Source organism: Drosophila miranda, chromosome XL, assembly GCF_003369915.1.
Source record: "Drosophila miranda strain MSH22 chromosome XL, D.miranda_PacBio2.1, whole genome shotgun sequence".
Taxonomy (NCBI): Eukaryota; Metazoa; Arthropoda; class Insecta; order Diptera; family Drosophilidae; genus Drosophila; species Drosophila miranda.
The window spans coordinates 13,337,270-13,357,609 of record NC_046673.1 but is presented as its reverse complement, the minus strand read 5'-3'; the positions used below and the strand labels follow the sequence as shown (position 1 = coordinate 13,357,609).

At 42.6% G+C, this 20,340-nt stretch overlaps 4 protein-coding genes and 2 long non-coding RNA genes across 7 annotated transcripts; 2 read left to right on the top strand and 4 right to left on the bottom strand.

The window, feature by feature from the left end:
• The first annotated feature begins 197 nt into the window (after window positions 1-197).
• Window positions 198-2,579, top strand: LOC117186048 (folylpolyglutamate synthase, mitochondrial-like). Its single transcript, XM_033386126.1, has 2 exons — window positions 198-473; window positions 568-2,579. Exons 1-2 carry the CDS (start codon window positions 242-244, stop codon window positions 2,496-2,498), a joined length of 2,163 nt encoding a protein of 720 aa, XP_033242017.1. The 5' UTR covers window positions 198-241; the 3' UTR covers window positions 2,499-2,579.
• Window positions 2,511-3,717, bottom strand: LOC117186051 (histone H1-like). 2 transcript variants are annotated; one of them, XM_033386131.1, is made up of 2 exons: window positions 3,412-3,717; window positions 2,511-3,326 (listed from the first exon to the last, which is right to left on the bottom strand). In XM_033386131.1, exons 1-2 carry the CDS (start codon window positions 3,474-3,476, stop codon window positions 2,858-2,860), a joined length of 534 nt encoding a protein of 177 aa, XP_033242022.1. In that variant the 5' UTR covers window positions 3,477-3,717; the 3' UTR covers window positions 2,511-2,857. The 2 variants fall into 2 exon arrangements, with proteins under 2 accessions (XP_033242022.1, XP_033242021.1); XM_033386130.1 differs by having other exon boundaries at window positions 2,535-3,359.
• A 134-nt stretch (window positions 3,718-3,851) lies between these two features.
• Window positions 3,852-4,490, top strand: LOC108164485 (histone H2B-like). Its single transcript, XM_017300246.2, has one exon. It carries the CDS (start codon window positions 3,975-3,977, stop codon window positions 4,356-4,358), a length of 384 nt encoding a protein of 127 aa, XP_017155735.2. The 5' UTR covers window positions 3,852-3,974; the 3' UTR covers window positions 4,359-4,490.
• A 784-nt stretch (window positions 4,491-5,274) lies between these two features.
• On the bottom strand, window positions 5,275-6,455 carry LOC108164476 (coiled-coil-helix-coiled-coil-helix domain-containing protein 2). Its single transcript, XM_017300234.2, has 2 exons — window positions 6,259-6,455; window positions 5,275-5,969 (listed from the first exon to the last, which is right to left on the bottom strand). Exons 1-2 carry the CDS (start codon window positions 6,303-6,305, stop codon window positions 5,531-5,533), a joined length of 486 nt encoding a protein of 161 aa, XP_017155723.1. The 5' UTR covers window positions 6,306-6,455; the 3' UTR covers window positions 5,275-5,530.
• A 7,454-nt stretch (window positions 6,456-13,909) lies between these two features.
• Window positions 13,910-16,033, bottom strand: LOC108164496. Its single transcript, XR_004474085.1, has 5 exons — window positions 15,862-16,033; window positions 15,251-15,470; window positions 15,020-15,191; window positions 14,749-14,958; window positions 13,910-14,675 (listed from the first exon to the last, which is right to left on the bottom strand). It is a non-coding gene; the product is annotated as an uncharacterized LOC108164496 (long non-coding RNA).
• Window positions 16,034-18,098: 2,065 nt separating this feature from the next.
• On the bottom strand, window positions 18,099-19,576 carry LOC108164500. Its single transcript, XR_004472784.1, has 2 exons — window positions 18,982-19,576; window positions 18,099-18,909 (listed from the first exon to the last, which is right to left on the bottom strand). It is a non-coding gene; the product is annotated as an uncharacterized LOC108164500 (long non-coding RNA).
• Window positions 19,577-20,340: the final 764 nt, after the last annotated feature.

Below are 20,340 nucleotides of genomic sequence, written 5' to 3'. Positions count from 1 at the left end.
CCCATAAACAAATACTATTCCCCGCTCTACCGTTTCTTTATCTGTCAGACTCTTACATTTCCGGATTCTATCCCCCACATCAGTTCCACAAACATTCTTCCAAGCGTACCTTAAATCAAAGTTCGTACATTCTGTTTTTAGAAAAATTATTTTTAGATTTATCTGAGCTATAGTGTCAGACCCTACAGTTTCAGGCCGCTGAAAAGGGATCGAAAAAGAGGGATCGAAAAAAAGAAAAACGATGATTTCGTTAATAACAACGATGTCGAAGGTCCGTCGCCGGGGTCCAACGGTCTGGCAGGGCACTGCTCACGCGAGCAATAAATTCTTCAAGGGCTACAAGCCCAAGGAGGTACAGGAGCCGGAGTCCTCGGAGGCCCAGCCATCGGTTCCCGGGGATACTAATCCGGAAGGGAAAAGAGGAAATACAGGAAATCCAGGAAGTAGTCGGCCATTGGCTGGCCACAAGACAGGTAATAATAATATTTCTATTTCTATTCCTACTCCCACTCTGACAAATCCAATTCATATTCCTTTCTCCTGCATATGCACTCTAACCAACTACAGCCGCTTCAGCGCCCAGCTTTTCCGACCAGCGGGCCAAGTGGAGCAAATATTCAGCCGAAATGCAGCTCAAAGCAAAACTGGCAGCCCAAGGCGGTGTCAAACCAGACCAAGGAGTCGTTGGCGTGGGCGTGGGCGTGGGCGTGGGCGTTGGCCCAAGCATGGGGCCGACTCCCGGACAATCTAACTGGCAGCAGCAGCAGCAGTCGATGCAAAATAAGGCAGAGGGCGATAATGAAACCAAAGGCTCCTCAGCCGAGGATCAGCGCAAGTCCTGGATGAATCGCATGCACGGCTCACAGAAGAACCAGGCCCAGCTTCTTAAGGAATTGAGTGCCAAGCAGCAGGCGGGACGCGACCTTCAACTGAAAAAGATGCAGCAGGTTAGCAAGGCTTCAGCTGCAGCTGCAGCGGCATCCGTAGGACCCAATAAATCTGCCGCAGATCCCCAAGAGCCGGAGGAGCAGGCCAAGTCGCCCGAGCGTATGGCCTACCTGGAGGCCGTCCGACGGTTGAACATCTTTCATTCCTTCGAGCCTGTGCTCGGTCGCATGCGGTCGAAGATGAGCAAAGCTCAGGTGGATCCTTTCATAAAACACACCCTGGAGCTCCTGCACAAGATGGGTGTATCCAAGGAACAATTGGAGAGCATTCCAGTCATTCAGGTGGCAGGGTCGAAGGGTAAAGGAACCACGTGTGGCATTGTGCAGAATATCTTGATGGCGCATGGCATCAAGACCGGCCTTCTTTGCTCCCCGCACCTCATATATTCGTACGAGAGAATCCGCATCAATGGGGAGCCTCTGAGCGAGGCTCAGTTCACCGAGCTAATCCACAAAATCTATCCGGAGCTGGCTGACATGGATCCCACACCGGCTCACAGCCAAATCTTGACGGCCATGGCCTTCCGGGCGTTCCGCGACGCGAATGTGGATGTTGCCATTGTGGAGGTGGGCCGTGGAGGCGCCAGCGATTCCACCAACATCACCTTGCATGCGAAAACCATCGGCATCAGCACTCTGGGCTGGGAGCAGGGCTCCAACCTGAGCGAGTCCATGCGGGACATTGCCTGGGCCAAGGGAGAAATCATGAAGCCGGCGGCCACCATCTTCACAAATGTGAGCCAGCCGGAGTGCTGTGAGGTCCTGGCTCAGAAGGCCAAGCAGATGGGCGCCAAGCTCCACCGTGTCCCGACATTCAATGCGCTGACCGAGGCAAATCCCAGCCACAAGCGTTTTCTCACCAAGGCCAACCACTCCGTAAAGTTGAATGCCTCATTGGCCACCCAGCTGGCCTACGACTACCTCAGACGCCACAAGCCCGAGTTTGTGGTGGGCCTGAATCTGGACCTGGATCCCAAGTGCACCCAACTGACCCAGGCAGCAATGCGCGGCCTTGAGACCTTTGAGTCGGTGGGACACTTCGATATCGTCAAGCACGACATGTACAACGTCTATTTGGACACTGCCGACTCTGTGGAATCGATGATGGTCTGCCGCGAGTGGTTCTACACTCTCACCCGCTCTCATCGCGCCACAAAGATCCTGCTGTACAACAAGACCAGCGATTCCAATGCCAAAGACCTGCTCACAATCCTTCGCTTCAATGTGAACTTCGACGAGGCACACTTTGTGCCCTGCCCCAACTTCTCAGAGGGCGAAATTTTGCCAGACGAGGAGTGGCATGTCATGGAGGAGCTGCAGCGAGCCAAGCGCAATGCCAGAACCTGGCGAGGCCTGTGCGAGGAGACCGGCAAAAAGGACACTTCGCAAACGTCCGCCTCCGTCAACGCCTTCTTTGAACACGTTCAAGCCAAATACCGGGACCAAAAATTCGGCATGAAAAGTGAAGTAGATGTGTTGGTGACGGGATCCCGACCCCTGGTGGCTGCCACCATAACGATGCTCAACAAAATGCGGGGCTTTCCCGGTTAGTCAGCAGCGCAGTTCACCGAAAAAATGTTTTCTATATTTTTAATTCTCCCTTATATTAAACACAGTACATATATGTATTTACATATGTATAACGATAATTTGTATCTCTTCCGATATAGTTTATCTAAGTCTACCTAATATTTCGTATCCGGCCATCAATCGCGCACATCCACGTTCTCGTTCTCGTTTAGGCCATCGTCGTCGTTAAGAGCTAGTGCCCTTGCTAGGGCCGTTGTCTTTGCAGGGCTCGACTTGACCTTTGCCACTGGCGGCTTCGCCTTCAGGGTTCCAGTTTTCATCGGTCTTCCTCCTTCCTCCTTCCTCCTTCCTCCTTGCCCTTTGTCCTTTCTCAATTTGCATCATCTGCGCCGGGCGGTCTTCTTGGCGGCGTCTGACATTTTCGCTTCATTTCGCATTTGGCTTCTTGTTGCGGCTCTGGTCGCCCTTTTGGGGCTTGCTGTATTCTTGGCTTTTCTCTCTTTCTTGGCTTCTTTATCTTTCCGCTCCACAGATGCTGACAGCTTGAACGAGCCAGACGCACCTGTGCCCGATGTTTCGATCAGCTTTCCATCGGCAACGGCCGACTTCAAATACTTCTTGATGAATGGAGTCAGCTTCTGGGCATCGCATTTGTATTCGGCCGCAATATACTTCTTGATCGCCAAATATGAAAAGCCACCACGTTCATTCAAGCTCTTAATCGAGGCGTCTACCATGTCTCGGGTTGGGGATGTGATGCTGGGACTGGAACTGGCACTGGGCTTGGGGACTTCTTTGCAGAAGTCTCCGGTGACGGAGAAGCCGATATCCTGGATTTGAAATTTGCCGCTGGAGAAACATAAAAAATCAATCAAATATGCGCTGCAGGGCATTCCTTAATAAGAGCTTCAATAAAAGTGCATTTTCTTCTTACCCCAAAATGATCTTGCGTCGGCCGGAGCACTGCGGCCCTGTAAGCTGGTCTTTCGGCTGTCGCATTACCGAAGTTCGAGAAACGAGCAGTCGCCTTGGTTCGGGTCATTTTCATGTACCACAATGCACGTCGTACACTTCTAAGCGCAGAATAAGTGGTCGGAGGAATTGCTGATCTATTATATGTGCAGTTTGTGGAGGGAGTGTTCGATTGAGACTTCGGCCTCGTGCTTCGATTGCATATGCGAGCGAGTCGGACATAAGCGCACTCCTCGGCATCACTCGTGTCTTCAGGTGTTTGCTATAAATAGAACACTGACCCTCACTCTGCTGCATTTCGGTGTCTTCGGGTGCAAGTGAATCGTAGCCAGTCTGCAATGCAAAGTACCAGGCTATCACAAAGACAGCTGGAGAGCATTTTCGGACTCTTTTACCTGGTAGTTTAGTTTGCATTAAACCTGAATAGACTGCTCGCAAAGAAGTATAATGCTGAGCGCCCCTCACGGCAAGCGTTGTGTTGAGTATTGAGTGAATTTCGAAATCGTGAAACTTCAGTGGGAAAGAATGCCACCGAAAACTGCAAGCGGGAACACAACCAAGAAGGCTGGAAAGGCACAGAAGAACATCCACATCAACACTACCGACAAGAAGAAGAGGCGCAAGGTCAGGAAGGAGAGCTATGCCATCTATATCTACAAAGTTCTGAAGCAAGTCCACCCGGACACTGGTGTCTCCTCCAAGGCGATGAGCATCATGAACAGCTTTGTAAACGATATCTTCGAGCGCATTGCCTCGGAAGCCTCTCGTTTGGGTCACTACAACAAAAAGTCCACCATCACAAGTCGGGAAATCCAAACGGCTGTGCGGCTACTTCTGCCGGGAGAGCTGGCCAAGCACGCCGTCAGTGAGGGAACCAAGGCCGTCACGAAGTACACCAGCTCTAAGTAAATGCTTTTCACTGCAGAAATATACGAATGTGCGAGTAATTACGCTCTTGGCAGGGCCCAAAATGTTTGTCATAAAGAAATAGAATTTAGCATACTGTGAAACAATTACAAATAAATTTATAGTCTAATTAATATCTTGAATTGGATCTTATACAAATGTACAGTACAGAAGCAGTACATTTACTGCATCGTGATGGACCTCGCTCAAGTAGCTCTGGAACCCGAAGCTTTTAGTACCTCTAGAGTCTTGATCGAACCTTCCTGTGTGATTCTGCTACACATGTGATACTCATATAGCTGTTTGTTCCTCATACAGGGGAGGGAAGGGTGTAATTACCCAAATACAAATACAATACTATACGGAAAATGGAAGCTACCATTTTGTGGAAAAATTTATTATAGAATTATATAAAGGCACACACCGAAATAGTCGCGGCTTTTCTTGCTAAACATGCCTACAAAAACCCCAAATAAAAGTCTGCATCACTGCAAGCACATAGTACTTTTAAAGACAACAGCACCTGCTGTACGAATGCATTATATACTCTATATATGTACGTATGTACATACATACATATGTACATAGAAGGTATAAATATTTTCCACTTACATAGCTGCTCGTAAACATGTTTATCAATATCGCTACGGTTTGCGACGGCGAGCTCGTCAACAATTTTCACCAGAACAATAGAAAATTTCACCAAAACGAAAACACGATTGTTTAACACGTGACAAGGAATCGGGGAAATAAATAGGAAAACTTGAGTAAACCAATATATTTTTAGAAGAGCATTGTCACACGACACACTTTATTTTTTTTTTGTTCGTCAATTCCCCTCCTATTTCACAATTGAGTGCAAAATGTGCAGCATTGATCCATTTTTCATAATCCATCCAAAAGAAGACAAAGAACACAATTTTCGTATTTTTTTGATCGGCAGCAATGGGGCTGCCGATGGGGTTTCTATTGAACAATATTTTGCACTACAGTTAAACAATTTTCCTCCTTTTCTGGATTCTCGGGCTAAACAATTAAAACTAACGAAAAAAAAACTACAACTTTAGCTCAACATATTACGACTATTGATGTCTGTCGATGTTGGTGACGTAGGACGAGGGTGTTCTCTCAAGTATGCTGTTGTGTTGTTGTTGTTGTGTTGTCTTCCAGCACATCTACTGCATGTGATTCTGAGACTTGCACTGCCTCAGCGCCTCATTGAATCCCTCGCAGAGCGTCAGATCCGCCTGGCCCTGGGCGCACTGGATGAACTGTTTCATCTCCCAGGCACAAGCACCCTGGGGTTCGTTGGGCTGAGCGTAGTACTGCTGCTGTTGTTGCGGGGGCGCCGCGGCAGCCGGTGCTGGGGCCGCTGCTTCCTTGTCGCCAGAGCCGCTGAACATGGATGTGAGACCGTGGCCCACGGTGTGACCGATGGCGGAGCCAATTGCAACACCGCCAGCGGTGGCGGCCATTTGCTGGAACATCGAAGGCTGCTGGGGGGCCGGCATTCCGACGGCGCTTGGTGGCGCGGCCATGGGTGCTGGCGGCGGTGGTGGGGCGGCAGCACGTGCCGGCACTGGGGCGGCAGCGCGAGCGGGTGCTGGAGCAGAGCTATTGGGATATAAAAACAAAAAACATAATTAGTTTTGTTATTGTGTGGACTTTGCACAGAAACATCTCATTCTCTTTGTGCCCTTCTTTTTTTAGGTTACGTAACCTTAGCCCATTTCTTCGGTCCAAGGGAAGTTCCAGAAGCCGACTGGCGATAAGAAGAAGATCAAAATCTGCTCTGGTTATGAAACTATGAAGCTTCCTCTTCCCTTGGCCATTTTGCTCGCACAACGCTGCAAATTGTGGCGTTTCTTTGTCCAAAGAATATGTATTTTCTTCAACCACTTACCGTCTGGCGGATGGTGGGGGGCTGGCTGAACGTCCACGGCGAACCATTTTGCTTGATTTGGTTGTGTTGTTTATTTCAAATTTAAAAAGTTTTCTCTCGCGAAAAATTCACTGACTGTTGCTGTTGCTGTTTTCGTTTTGTCTGAAATTCTTATATGAAATTCCAATTCGACGAGAAACTTCGGCCTGCTTTATCCAGTGTGACCAAGTATACTGTTCGACCCTCAAAAAATATACCGTAAATATACTGACGTATTCAAGTTCTATTATACATATTCCTCAATTTTGATATTCCATCGAATATTACTAGCTTTATATAACGGTCAGCATTGCCCACTTAATTTTATCCCATTTAAGAATACTTTTTCTATAAGATTAACTACTTTTAAGTACTTTCATGTACCTTATTTTGACTAAAACATAGCCCATTCAAAATTACGACTCATTTTTTCGTCGCAGCAGAGAGCTTTTATCGATAAAATATCCTCAGAAATATACCATTTTCAAATTGGTAGCCGCGATGGTAGTGACGATAGTTTTGGTATTTTCCCATCACAGAGGCTGTACGGGCTCACTACTGAACGATTATTTTCACGCTTCCCATTTTTGCAATCAAATATATAACATATATATATATATATTAACAGTATAAATTATAATTGTATATATTGCATTATTTATCAATATATCTTTTGGGAGACTGGAAGCGCTGCCAGACGTTCACAATCTATCGCTACTGTACCAAAAAATACTAGAATTAGTTTGTCCTTTTTTCAATAAGAAAACCTCTGGAGCTTATTTATTGGATATGGTGATGGAAAGTCCATGTCACAAAGAAAATTCACTTTTCTTTGACTAAAATTGCTTATCTTTTTTTAACAGTACGGCAGCACTTTGTGGAAAATTTTAAACTTTGTTTTAACCTAGTGGCAGCCTATTAATAAAACCGCCATTTGTATGGATGCCATCATATTCCAGCAACGGAAAAAACTTTCATTGCTTGTATTATATACAGATGTACAAATGTTTGGCTAGCAACCTGTGGCGACGGTCTGCTTTGGACTGACATGTGGTTTCACCTTAAATTAACCTTTTGACAGGACACAGGACACCGTTATCGGCGAGGCGCATGCGTCTAAAATTGACGGCTATTAATAGAATAACGCCACTGGGGCAGGAGCTTGCATCATCGTTTGAACTGGTAGCCACTGGTTCACGTGGTGGGGTGGTCATGGTGGTCGCGTTCAATGAAAGCACGTGCAACCTACCCACACACATACCCCGATACTGCCAAGCTCTTACATGCGCGCATATATATGTACGTACATACATATGTATATGTAGCTGGGTGAGATATGCGCACGCCGGTGACGAGCCTCCTACGCTCGTCGCCGTCGCTCTTTGCGGCTCTCTCTCCCGCTACACTAATGCTGCTGCTACGGAAAAACTGTTATACCAGGCTTCAAAGCGAAACCAGTTAACAAGCGAAGCGTTATACGCTGCTGTCGCTGCTACAACTGTGAATGTGGCGGCGTCTGCGCCAGCCTCTGCCGCTATCCGCTGCCCAAAAAGGACAAACTCAAGGGCATTCATGGCCCGACTCAAATACGGAACAAGCAAACTAGAAGCTCAAACTCTAACCCAAACGAACAGCAAAAACCCAGCCGTAGCTTTTTACAGCAATTTCGTACGCATGACTTTGATAAGTTCACCGGCGCTAAGGTTGGTACCCATGATTACCATACTCTGTCATATGTACATATGTATGTTTGCATGCCCTGTACTCGAAAGCTCCATGGGTACTCTCCCATTAGATTACACAATCGTAATCAGACGAGGAGCTTGCTTCGCCCACGTCACAGAACCCTGCAGAGCGGTCCCAAGTTCTTTTTTTCATTTTTGCCATCACTCCCACGTTTCTTGCTTTTTTTTGCGGGAGGATTTTGCGAGGTCCACCAGATAGGGTATGAGCATTTCTTTTATACTATTATACTATGCCTGAGTGTCTGTGTGTGTGTGTGTGTGTCAGACTGACACAGTTTAGTACTCCACTCCACTCCTCTCACTCTCCCTCTCTCTCACTCTCCCGCATCATGCAGCCCCCGCAAAAGCTGACCGAGCGTGGGCGTGTTTGAGCTTGCCCTACTCGGTTATGTCTTAAATATTTAAACAATTCCCATCGATTATCCATCAGAAACAAATCGCTCTGGTTGCGTATCCCCTGCTTCTTTGGTTTTCTCTCTCTCTCCGTCAGTGTATCTGAATTTTAAGTGGAGAGCCACACATTCCAGTCATTCATTAACGGTTATGGATATCGATTGAGGGGTCCGGTCAGGCCAACCCTTGGCCCTTGAACACACACGTGGAACGCAGAAAATGCGGCCTTGCGGGAAAACAATTTCGTTTCAAGGTTATCCAGGCTCTCATCAGCTATCGATCCGAACCGATCGCATTCAGCGCATTCTGCACTGGCCCCCAATAAAATGGTCCCCTTTTAGACGACCTTTTCCCGGCCTTCTTATCGTGGGTACCACCGAATTCCTTCGATAGGGAAAGTTCTCCACAATCGATCGATGGATTTATGTCAGTCGAGCGATAATTCGATACCCCCCCCCGACCGGTCCGATACCCACCCACTGAAAAGTACCAAAAGTCCATTAGATAAGCCCCCCCAGCCGGAGGAACCACTTGAATGAATGGTTTTCCTTTTTTTTTGTCCGGACCAATCAATCGAAACAATAACGTTTGCCACCCCCTCGCTCTATTGACTGGGTGGGGGATTTATTAATTTCATACCAAAAATAACAATCCACTCAGCGATAGAGTGAAACAGCCTTAGACTAAAACAGAGAGAGACTGGGAGCAGTAGATAGTAACGTATAAAAAAAGGTATGGTATTGAAAAACATGAATTAATTACTCCCTACATATGGTTTGCACTTGTAGGACAACGCACGTCCGGGTACGTTTCAGGTGAACGCTTATCAATGATCCCCAGGGAGAAATTTTTGAGGGTGGGCATCGGTAGGAGGCAGAGGTACTCGTATTATCGCTTCTCTGGACCTAGCACTTTCGCTTTCATTTATCAGATTCGTATTAAAACCAAAACTGATTGGTGTTGATTGACTTAATCAATCCACCTGATCGTTCTGTTGTTTATAGAACAGAATTTAGATATTTTCGGAAACATAATGATAATTCACTTATATGATATATAAGTTACATATATCACATCTCGTTTGATCAAATTAAATATTATTTTGTGTGAAAAGTTCATCTTTCACTATTCGATTTGTTCCTTACTTAATTATAAATCTTCCACACTTCCAATAAAATCAAGTAAAATCCCCTATCCATCAGAGATAGAGTAAATACTATTCATTGTTAGCTGCACTACTTTTGTGAAGTTCTTCTAAAATCAGTATGAATCACCTTCCTTTGCTCAAGAATAACCATACGATTATAGGTATAATCATATATAGTATGTTTGTAGGTACTAGAATATTTTACAATTGTACATACCAGAAGTAGTAGATTTTAGTTGCCGTTCAAAGGTTCCGAAACTCTATCAATTAATAGGAAACTATTGGGGATTAGCAATCGTATATAGTTCATTCATTTCTGAATGCTCCTGTACCGTTAGTGTACCTTTGGTATATGGCAATAAAATATTCTTATCACCTGTTCCTAAATGAAATTATTGTTTAAATGGTCTTAAATTGGCTTAATCTCACTTTTTCAAGAGATATCTTCCAACTGGTAAATCCTTAAAACAAACTTCTAATAAATATATCAATAACTATAAAACTATAATGATCTAACGTGTTGTACTTAGCATGAATATTATTCATATTCAAATCGTTCCCAGTTAAGGGTCTTACGAGTAAATACAAGTCCTCGCCATAGTCCCATTTCAGTTTTAGGCAATTGCGCAATTGCTCGGTTCGATATGTGTGCTTATCATGCCGAGTTTCGGGAACAATTCTAATTACTCCTGGAAGTACTTGACATGGGACCACCCAATGATTTTCCTCCCTCCATTACGGTATAATCTGGCACAAACATTTGCAAATATTCCATTGCCGAATTTGTGTATTGCGACCGGTCTCTATATGGCCATCCATAAATATGTGTATTCTTTATAATCGTGGAAAAATAGAAAAACGAATGGGACGAGCATGAAATTCTTAGGTGGGCGAAGGTTTTGATACTCTTTGGAAGCTCAAAACTGCGCTGCGAGCACCAGTGTTTTCCTACCATATCCAATAAATCCAAAGTTCTTGGCAACACTCGTTTTGGGGGTCGATTGTTACTATGAGAATTATACCTACGATAAGACTTAGGTCGGTTTGATATTCTCAAGATAAGAATAACATCTGTTTATCATGAAAAACAGCAAGAATATTCTTAGTTTTTCCAATCTACCATCGAAGTTTCTCTCAATAAGCAAAAGAATATAAGTCGAAAGTGCTTTCTATTTCTAATTATACAAGAGGACCATTTTTTAGGGTATAAATTTACTGGCTCTACTAAGCTTGGGCTTAGCTTTTACAGAACCGCGAGGTGTGAAGAATGCTGGAGGGGTAACAAACTGGAGCTGACTACATAGTACATATATGTATATATGTATATAGATGCTTGCCTTGGCACTTGACCCAGGCTTGAGCGGTTCGCTTATCGGGCGTTCACAACAAGCCAAGGGCTCCGAATGTTCTGGCTTCCAGTTTCAGGCGGTCGAACAAATAGAGACATAATATACAATACAGTACATGTATGTATTTATTTGCGAGTATACATATAAATTTAGAATCTCACTTCATCCGATTCGATCTCATTGATTTGTATTGGTTGATTGGATTGCATTCCATCTGGAGCTTATGCAATCCAGTAAACTACGTAGCAGCTCAATTGAGAAGCGGAAGACAAACGATATATGTATGTACATATGCAGTTGCATATCGATACCGAGATCGCATTGCTTTTGTTTATATTTTTCTGTTTTCGCTGCAGGTAATTATCGTATATGGCAAATGGATGGCTGAATAGTTGCTAAATGACACACAGTTTTCGCTGAATGAATGGACTCTCTGTCTGTGGACAACCTATGGACAGTGTGGGCTGACTCTGACTGCAATTCAAAGTTCTCCCATGGGTGCTGGTCGACTGTTGAATCACCTGCCCATATATATACCATTAAATAAATGGTCAGGAATGGAATTGAATGCATCGAAAGATGCCGAAATGGCACCTTTACCGATTCCAAACTTTATTCGAAACTCGAATTAGAATTAACTAACCATCAAAAGCATCAAATGAAGAATTTCGCGATCGAAATAAAATACTTTTGACCCAACCTGTTGTGGCGTAATATGAACTCCCGAAAAAACTCTCCACTTCAGCACTTTTGTTGGGGATGCTATGGGGACCAAATGCTACTCCATATATCGATGTGAATAGCTTACATAAGCTTTTATTCCGCTTTGCCCGCAACACATGTGCATTGTGTGTGGCAGTGTAGGGTGCAGGGGCAGGGGCCCATACGAGAAATGCAGAAACGTGATCTATTCCATGTTGTCTGCCCGACATTTTTTGTGGTTATCAGCCGCGTAGTGTGTGTCTCCAGTTGTACTTGTTGTTGTTCGCTGTTTACGTTTACGTTTGCTTATTTGTTTTTGTTTTCAGTTTTGTTTTTCGTTTCTGTTATTATTTATAGCCACACAGAAAGGTGTTTAATTTACGAGTATACCCCACGGACCCTCAGGCCGCACTCAATTCCATATGCAATTCGAATAGGCTGGCAAATATTGATCTGCGGCGGTTCAGTATCAAGGCTCGATCCATTCCATTCGATATAATCCATAGCCAGCATTAAGCATTAGGCAAACAATTTTCCGATTCACTTTTCAAACGCAAAATTTATGTTCCCGTTTTCGAAAAACGCACGAACGGAGAAACAAGTAAACGACTTTTCATACAACAAAACAAATCCTAGTTGCAAAAGTAAAAAAATAGATGACTTATTGATGAATTAACATAAATTTGCAACCATCCCCAGGGAAATTAAGCTTGTGCCTTCTTTTTAAATAACTTTTTTGATCCAACCTTAAATTTGGTTCGGAAATAATTACTCAGGAATTGCCTTTTTGTGATCGGACACAGATCGATTTTGGAATCGAAACAATCGTTTGTGAGAATAATGTGTGAAAACAAGAGCACCTATAAACGAAAACGGAACAAAAGTAAGTCAAAAACCGGAGGGAGCCTACCTGAATAGTCATCTCAAAATCATATTACATCAATTTCTTCTCTTTGTCCGAATAATATTGCCTATATTATGCCTATTAAATCGCTGATTGATGGCTCACAGCGAATTGGTATCTGTTCGTGTCATTCATAAAAATGTGTCCATTTGTTTATGGGAAAGTCCCGTAAATTTCCATTCGGAAGATCGGTTTGTTACCCAAACAAATTTTAACTAAAGTCTCGGGACTGTCTGTCAATTTGATCTAATAAATTTGTATGGCAGTGCAGGCAATTTCTTCAAGTAGAACACATCTTCCATTCCGTTAATTGGGGAACTCGGCTCGCCTTGAGAGGGGGCTTGAGAGCTCCAAAATAAAATATGTACTCGTACCGCTTTGAAAGCGGTTTACGGCGGTTCGCACCGCTCAATTGTTTTGCATTTGGCTTGTTAAGCGATTAGAGACGAGACAAACAAAGTCGTCGCACTTTCATTCACATTTCATTCAAATACACAATTCAATTCGGTTCAATCATTCTCTTACATAACCACACAATTGTCTCACTTAGTGCCGTGCCACAGCGAGCGAGTGGCCCTGACCGTTGTAAGATCTTTAGTCGCAATAGCAGCCTTTAGATTAAACCTTGAAAGCAGTTGGGCCCTTGACATCCACACAAGACTCTATCGAGCCGCACCAGATTCTGATTGCTACGACTACGACTACGGCATTGCGCAATGCCGTCCTCTAGTTTTCTAATTATAATTTATAATTATTAATTACAGGCCTCAGGGCATTCACGCCATATCCCCGTTTTTAATTATTTTTCGTAATTATTGTCGATCGTATATTGCCGTCTGTTTTTTGAAAATCTTACTATTACTAATTATTGTTTATTAGACTTTACATCAACGGCAATTCTCGTGATTTTCAGTACGACTGATGTCTGGAATGTTTTACATAACTTGGGAAGGCATATCATAAGATCATCTCAGATGGAAGATGAAAACGGAGAGCGAATCTAAAGAATAATATTACATTTGGATCCGATTAAAACCAATAAAAGGGAAATTTGGGTGAAACCAAGAATATCTCTCACACTTCTTCACTTGAGTACCCTTAGTACATAGAACGCTTTGGAGAATAGAGATTATCTAAGCTGAATTTCTACAATGATTGAGTGGCAAACACTCATAAGATATTCGGTAGAAATTGAGAACAAAGAAAACCAAAAAAAGCCAATAAGGTTTGGGTGGAATTGTTGAAGCGATAACGTATATATTATCGCTTGAAAACCACGCAAAATATTCTGTCAGAGAATATATAATGGATCGAAATCGTGTAATGATGTGAATAGGATGTCAAGGGGAGAACCATAGCAAAAGAGATTTTAGATATTCCTTTATTTTATTTTATTTGTTTATAAATTCCCATGTTGCACGAGTACGAGTACAATCGCCATCTCTTTTCCAATGAGATCATCTCCATGACGAATTGTTGCACATACCTACTATACTTACTATGTACTTTCCCAACCGTTTTAATTACTCAATTCTGTTGGGGATTTTTGGAGCTCGGTTTGCTTTGTTTGTGCTTTAATTGAAATATAATTAAACTAATTTCGCAACAAATTGTTCGTTGAAAGCTCCAAGGCGTAGCACACGATCAAAGCGGACGTTGATAGCCGGCCCGCCTGCCTTCTCCATTAAAACTCTACAAAAGGCCGCTACCCAACAAAAACTCGTCAAAAGCAATAATTTGACAATAAAAAAAAACTCGACAAATATGTATTGTATTTAGTGCAGAAATAAAGCAAAAACAACCACAAAAATGTTATAAAATAATGGAGGCAGACGACAATCCAACAAAATAAAAACAAGATCGCTGAAGGAAATGACTGCAGCCACCTGTGGATATTTTTTTGATTGGCAGTATTGTGGCTTTTTTGGCTAGGAAACGATTGACCCAATGGCAAATTAACTGCGAAACGGTATTCGCTTTTATACCCCGGTACTCGAAGATTACTAGGGTATATTGAAATCGTGAGGATGTATGCAACAGGTAAAAAGAAGCGTAGCATCCACAGCCAAGTCGATATATCCATGTCCGTCCGCCTTGATAAACGATAATATCTCAGCTAGATCTTTATTGATATCCACCTGTTTAAAGTGCCATAAAGACTATCCAAAACCGGAGCGGTCAGATCATTATTAAAGCAAACAAAAATAAAGAATAGCATTTTCCGTGGCTTACCCTCCACGTCCTCTCCCAGTGTGGCTGAGTAATTGAGAGTGTGTGTTTCATGTCCAGATCTAGGTCACCTTCTCTGATTCACCTTCTAAGTATTGGCCATTTCATTGTTGCACTACCTGCACTTGCACGTATAGGTCTATCAGCATTTGTTGATTTATCGGCATCAAAACTTAAGTACTCGCATCTAATCGTATCTTTACCTTACGATATCTAGAATACATTCTTGCTTCATTAAGTTTATTAATCTGTCTTTAAATTTCTCTTATCATACCTCACCTTATTCCTGCAATTCTGTTGTATATCAAACACATACCAGATAGGCCGATCCGATAAAGATTTAGCAATCTTTATTTCTTTTATCTGGTGACTGGGAAATCAAAGGATTTCTCGCGAAGCTCGACGATAAGATTTGATATAAGAGATACGTTTTGCAAATAGGGCATCTATCAAGAAATAACAGGTTTAAATTTATCAAGAAGCTAAGAAATTAGCCAAACTTAACTTGATCTTGTAGTTTAGTACATACATATACTTGTCCAGGGACTCTTGAACCTGCCATATGGATAGAGAACTGATCTACTGATTCAATACAATACTTGTTTTATGGCTTTGCTCAACACATTATTAACTATTGTTAGCTGTTCCATGTTAATTGAGTTATAATTGTATGGATATTGTCAAAAGATTTGGGAAAAAATTCCGTTATCAGACCACGTGTATCGCTTGGAAAGAAGAAACAAAAACAAATAGATATAGTAATTACCTATTTTGGATTGAAAATACTTAGGATAAGATAATAATTATTATTTGTGACGACTAAATAGTCTAAACTATGAGTGTCATACTACTTTTTATCTAATATATAAAATTCTCGTATCACTAGCGTTGTTGCTGAACTCCTTCGTGAAATTTGTTGTGCTTATCGGCCAACATCTATTTTTTATAGTCGAAAGACGTAGAGGAATTGACCAACACGGCCAACAATTTCATCGAGCATTTACATCAAATTTATATCTTCGACTAGCATTCCAGTATTTGCCTGATATTAAATATTATGCTCATTCTAAAGCGAATGCTCCTCCGGTGAATCAAAATAATGAAATTACGAATTACCAAATTGGGCGGTATATCAGTTCCAATGAAGCTGTCTGGCGTATTTTCGGTTTCCCAATTCATGAACGGGATCTAGCAGTTATACATTTAGCTGTCCATCTCGAAAACGGCCAGCGGCTATAGTTTACGGACAGTACAGCGCTTGATCGTGCTATAGATCCACCACACACAACGCTCGACGAACTTTTTTGAACTGTGCAATCGTGCGGATGCTTTTGGTGCCTTCCATGATATTTTACATTGGCTCAATCGAAACGAGGGGGAACGTTGTGAGTTGCTGCGGACACCGCAACTCTACAGTTATACCCGATACTAAGTCAGTATGGCTCTCCTCCGGCAGACGCAGCTAATATTAAACGACACGACAAAGAGTGCGTGCGAGAGAGACAGAAAATCAGTCTGAGCGTGACGTCGGGCGCTGCGTAGCCACTGCAAATTGATTTGTTCCTATTGGCTATAAAAATTATCTGATCTGGTCCAGATTCAGCAATCTGATAGATATGGTCATTATCTATGATTCTGCGTTTTTAGTTTTCTTGAATGTGCAATATTGTGGATGCAACAGATTTTCGTCCTTTGTGTGGGCGGAAGAGGGTGGGGCGAGATACACGTTTTATAGTAAGATCTAACAGGAGTGCGGATACCAAATTTGGTTACTCTAGCTTTAATAGTCTCTGAGATTTTTGAATATCCCCAGATTTTCGTCCTTTGCGGGGGCGGAAGGGGGTGTGGCGAAATTTTGAAACAAACTCGTCTCGGTCCGATATATTAGGAGTGTGGATACCAAATTTGGTTGCTCTAGCCTTTATAGTCTCTGAGATCTAGGCGCTAATGTTTTACTCTAAGCAAAGCAGGCTATGCTACGTGTGTGTTAGAGAGAGACAGGGCGAGAAAAAATGAAATTGTTTTCTTGATTCTGGCTATAATAATTATACGATCTGGTTCAGATTTTGCACTCTAGAAGATATAGTCATCTTCTACGATTCTGCGTTTTTGGTTTTCTCGTATCTTTAAAATTGTGGATGCCACAGATTTTCGTGCTTTGTGGGGGCGGAAGTGGGCGGGGCGAAGTTTTGAAATATTTTTGTAGCAGACATATCACAGAAGTCTGCATCCAAAACATCGTTGCTCTAGCTCTTATAGTCTTTGAGCACTAGGCGCTGAAGGGGACGGACAGACGGACAGACGGACAGGGCTCAATCGACTCGGCTATTGATGCTGATCAAGAATATATATACTTTATGGGGTCTGAAACGATTCCTTCTGGACGTTACACACATCCACTTTTACCACAAATCTAATATACCCCAATACTCATTTTGAGTATCGGGTATAAAAATGCGTTTATTCATATCAAATCGTTTGAGTCGTGTATATACAGTCAATCGAAGGCAGGCTGAGTGCTTTTATCTGCGACTGTTGTGGGTGAATGTCACCGGATCATTGTCATTTCAAGATATACGCAAGTTAGATGGACAAGACAATCCAAAGTATAAAGATGCATTCCTTGCACTAGGCTTTCTGGAAGACGACAATCATTGGGACAGTATGCTTGCTGAAGGAACACAAATTCGTCTACTATTTGCTATAGTAATGACTACATGTTTCCCGGCCCGAGCACAAATGTTGTGGGATTGTGACTGATGATGTATATGCCGGGTCACCTAGTATGTACGTATAATTATAAATATGTACATACGTATATTGGACTGTATATTTAGATTTGACTACTCTGGGGCGGAGTCTCACAGTACCTCCCTCCTTAACACTAGTCACTGACTAGCACTCACTTCTTCCTGTAATTTTCTGTTGATGTTGCAATTGTATATGCATTGCATGTGTCTAAACTAGTTTTGGGTCTGATGGATTGCTGTTATTTTCGATTCGTGCTGGCATGTATCCGCATGTGAAAGTTTTATGGACGGACAGCTTCCGAAGGCAAACCTCCAGCATCGCATAGCCGAACGAAACTATAAAAACTATTGAACGGCAAACCACTCTAATAATACGAGTAGTATAGCGCATACCTATATTCAAATAGTGATTAGAGCGTACACATTCCATTCGCTAATCCATCCATGTATCCATTTTTTTAATGGTTTCTCTGAAAACTGATTATGGACATCTCCTACATATATCATCTCATATCCGAGCCAAAATCCAAGAACACCGAAGTTCTCATTTAAAACTGGGTGTGACAATTATTCTCTTCGACAAATTGTAGACTTTTTCGCTTAATCTTATAGAAAATTGATTTATTTATGAACTAACATGATTTTTTCTTTAAAAATCGCTGTAAAACAGCTGTAAACTAACTATTTAATGGAGTGCTTATATGTACTTCGTTTCGTTGTTGTTTATCGGAGATCATCACGCATACATTCAGATTTTTTGTGTGCGTAGACAGCAGAAACAATGCACAATGGCAGTACATATTCCTATGCCCATGACTGTACTTACATATGCATGTTTTGGGTTTTTGATCGTTGCCTTTCTGGATAGCTTTCTGGAGCAATCTTCAACCATTTTCTTTCAGTCAGTTCCTTGTATTATCCTTTATTATTGTATTTTCTGATAGATTTTTTAATTATCCCATTAAATCCCATTCCTTCCTGTCGATGCCCACTGTACCCATCGCTTTGCAGCTGTTTAAGTCTCTTGTGCTGTCAATGAAGATAAACGAGAAGAGGAGCAGCAACAATCACAGGCAACACGCGTTTGCATATGATTAGGTGAGGTGTGCGCAGTGCTGCTGCTGCGAGCTGTACAGCTGTTGGCTGCCTGCTGCTGCTGCTGTTGTTGCTGCTCTTGGCACCTCACATGATTTTCATTTACGCTTTGTATTTCCATTTCACACTTTCGAAAAATGCATTTCGCTGTCGTTTGAAATGCAGTTTGGCATTTGCATAACAACAAAACAAAGGTTGTCGAAGCAGAGGAGTACGAGAACACGAGGAGGGCAAATCAGCAACAGAGGCCGATGAAACAGGAGCAGGGAGTATGCATGGTAGATTACAAAGAAGCTGTGTGCACACGCAAAACGTCTGCCTACAGACGGGCGATAGAGAGAAAGGGATGGGGATACCAACTAGATTACCCGAGAGAGCGGAATCGCCTTACCTTCTTATGAGCACACCTAACTGGGAGAATGATGAGGCGAGTGTCAGCCGAAGGTGAGCTACAGAGAGAGAAGATCAAATGAGCAAATTTGTTGTCTGTCTGTCAACGGTACTCCGCTCTTCCGCCCACCCTTCAACGTAGCCAGCGCGCTGCAGCGCTATCATTCTTTCGCACGCTACTCTTTCGGTGTGTGACCCTCTCTCGTTTGGCATGTGTTTTGCCGCCGTTGTTGTTGGGTTTGTTTTGTTATGGCGTATTTTGTTTTTGATTCATAGCCTGAGAGGCTACTCAGCTCCTCCCTCTCCCTTCTGCCGACCATGAAAGCACAGTCGTTTCTTTTTGCGGATAAAAACCCTAAAAATAAACACTTAAGACAATTTTTAGTTTCACACAAATATACAAAGAATTTTTTGTAAAATTGAGGCGAAATTAACGCGAAAATTCCGACAACAACAATCTGTCAAAGCATTTTTAAAATGTTCAAAATAATTTTTGTTTTTGCGTTTGTATTTTTATTGTTGTGTTCTGTGATAAATGGTAGTCCGTCCGGTTGTCGACTGACGCACTAGAGGCGAAAACTGTTGGGGCGTGATCAAGGCCTATAAAATGATACCATGACGTATGTAATACATATATTATATGTTTCATATAATATATTTACATATGTATGTATGTATTACATATCTTTTTTTATGTTAAAAGATCACTTTTAAATTATTATACCCCGTATAATAGGAAAATCTGTATTAATTTGCCTTTTGCCAGGCCCCCGCTCTATCAGTATTCCCAATTTGAACGTCTAATCACTTATCTGACTGCCCATCATTCCAGTAACCCCTTCCATTGACACCACTTGGCACCGCTTAACACTTACTTGCCTTAGCCTTTAATACCTTTTAACCCTGTCCAGCCTTATCAGAGAGGCTCGTGCCCGTTCCAAGTAATCTTTAAATGCATCAGCCAGTGATAAGGCTTTCTTCCCCCTCCCCCACCCCCCATCCTTTCCAGTGAAAGCTATTTTAGACATTATACTAAATAGAACAAATAAGGGAGGGGCTAAATTGGCTTGATTGTACAAAACAGATTTCATATACAGATATATTTCCAAGAAAACTCTCTTATAAAACCCGGGGAGGGGCTTATTCAGGTTTTCAAGCAAATCTCTGCTCCACATATGATCGTAAATTGCACGTCTTGGTGGTTTTGCGAGGGACTTACTGATTCTATCGCCGTGTAATAAGATTATGCACCTTCCAAGTGTCCGCCTGGGAGAGCTTTAATGGACAAAATTGGTTTGGTTTCATCAAAATCCCCCACAGGGTATCTCCCATTTAGTTCCCATTTAGGGTTACCCCCATA

Bases quoted from the DNA above. Each gene is read 5' to 3' on its own strand.
- LOC117186048 (XM_033386126.1), top strand. From the start codon at position 242: ATGATTTCGTTAATAACAACGATGTCGAAGGTCCGTCGCCGGGGTCCA. The intron at 474-567 runs GTAATAATAATA...AACCAACTACAG, and splicing joins ATTGGCTGGCCACAAGACAG to CCGCTTCAGCGCCCAGCTTT.
- LOC117186051 (XM_033386130.1), bottom strand. From the start codon at position 3,476: ATGCGACAGCCGAAAGACCAGCTTACAGGGCCGCAGTGCTCCGGCCGA. The intron at 3,360-3,411 runs GTAAGAAGAAAA...AATGCCCTGCAG, and splicing joins CGACGCAAGATCATTTTGGG to CGCATATTTGATTGATTTTT.
- LOC108164485 (XM_017300246.2), top strand. From the start codon at position 3,975: ATGCCACCGAAAACTGCAAGCGGGAACACAACCAAGAAGGCTGGAAAG.
- LOC108164476 (XM_017300234.2), bottom strand. From the start codon at position 6,305: ATGGTTCGCCGTGGACGTTCAGCCAGCCCCCCACCATCCGCCAGACG. The intron at 5,970-6,258 runs GTAAGTGGTTGA...ATATCCCAATAG, and splicing joins CCCCCACCATCCGCCAGACG to CTCTGCTCCAGCACCCGCTC.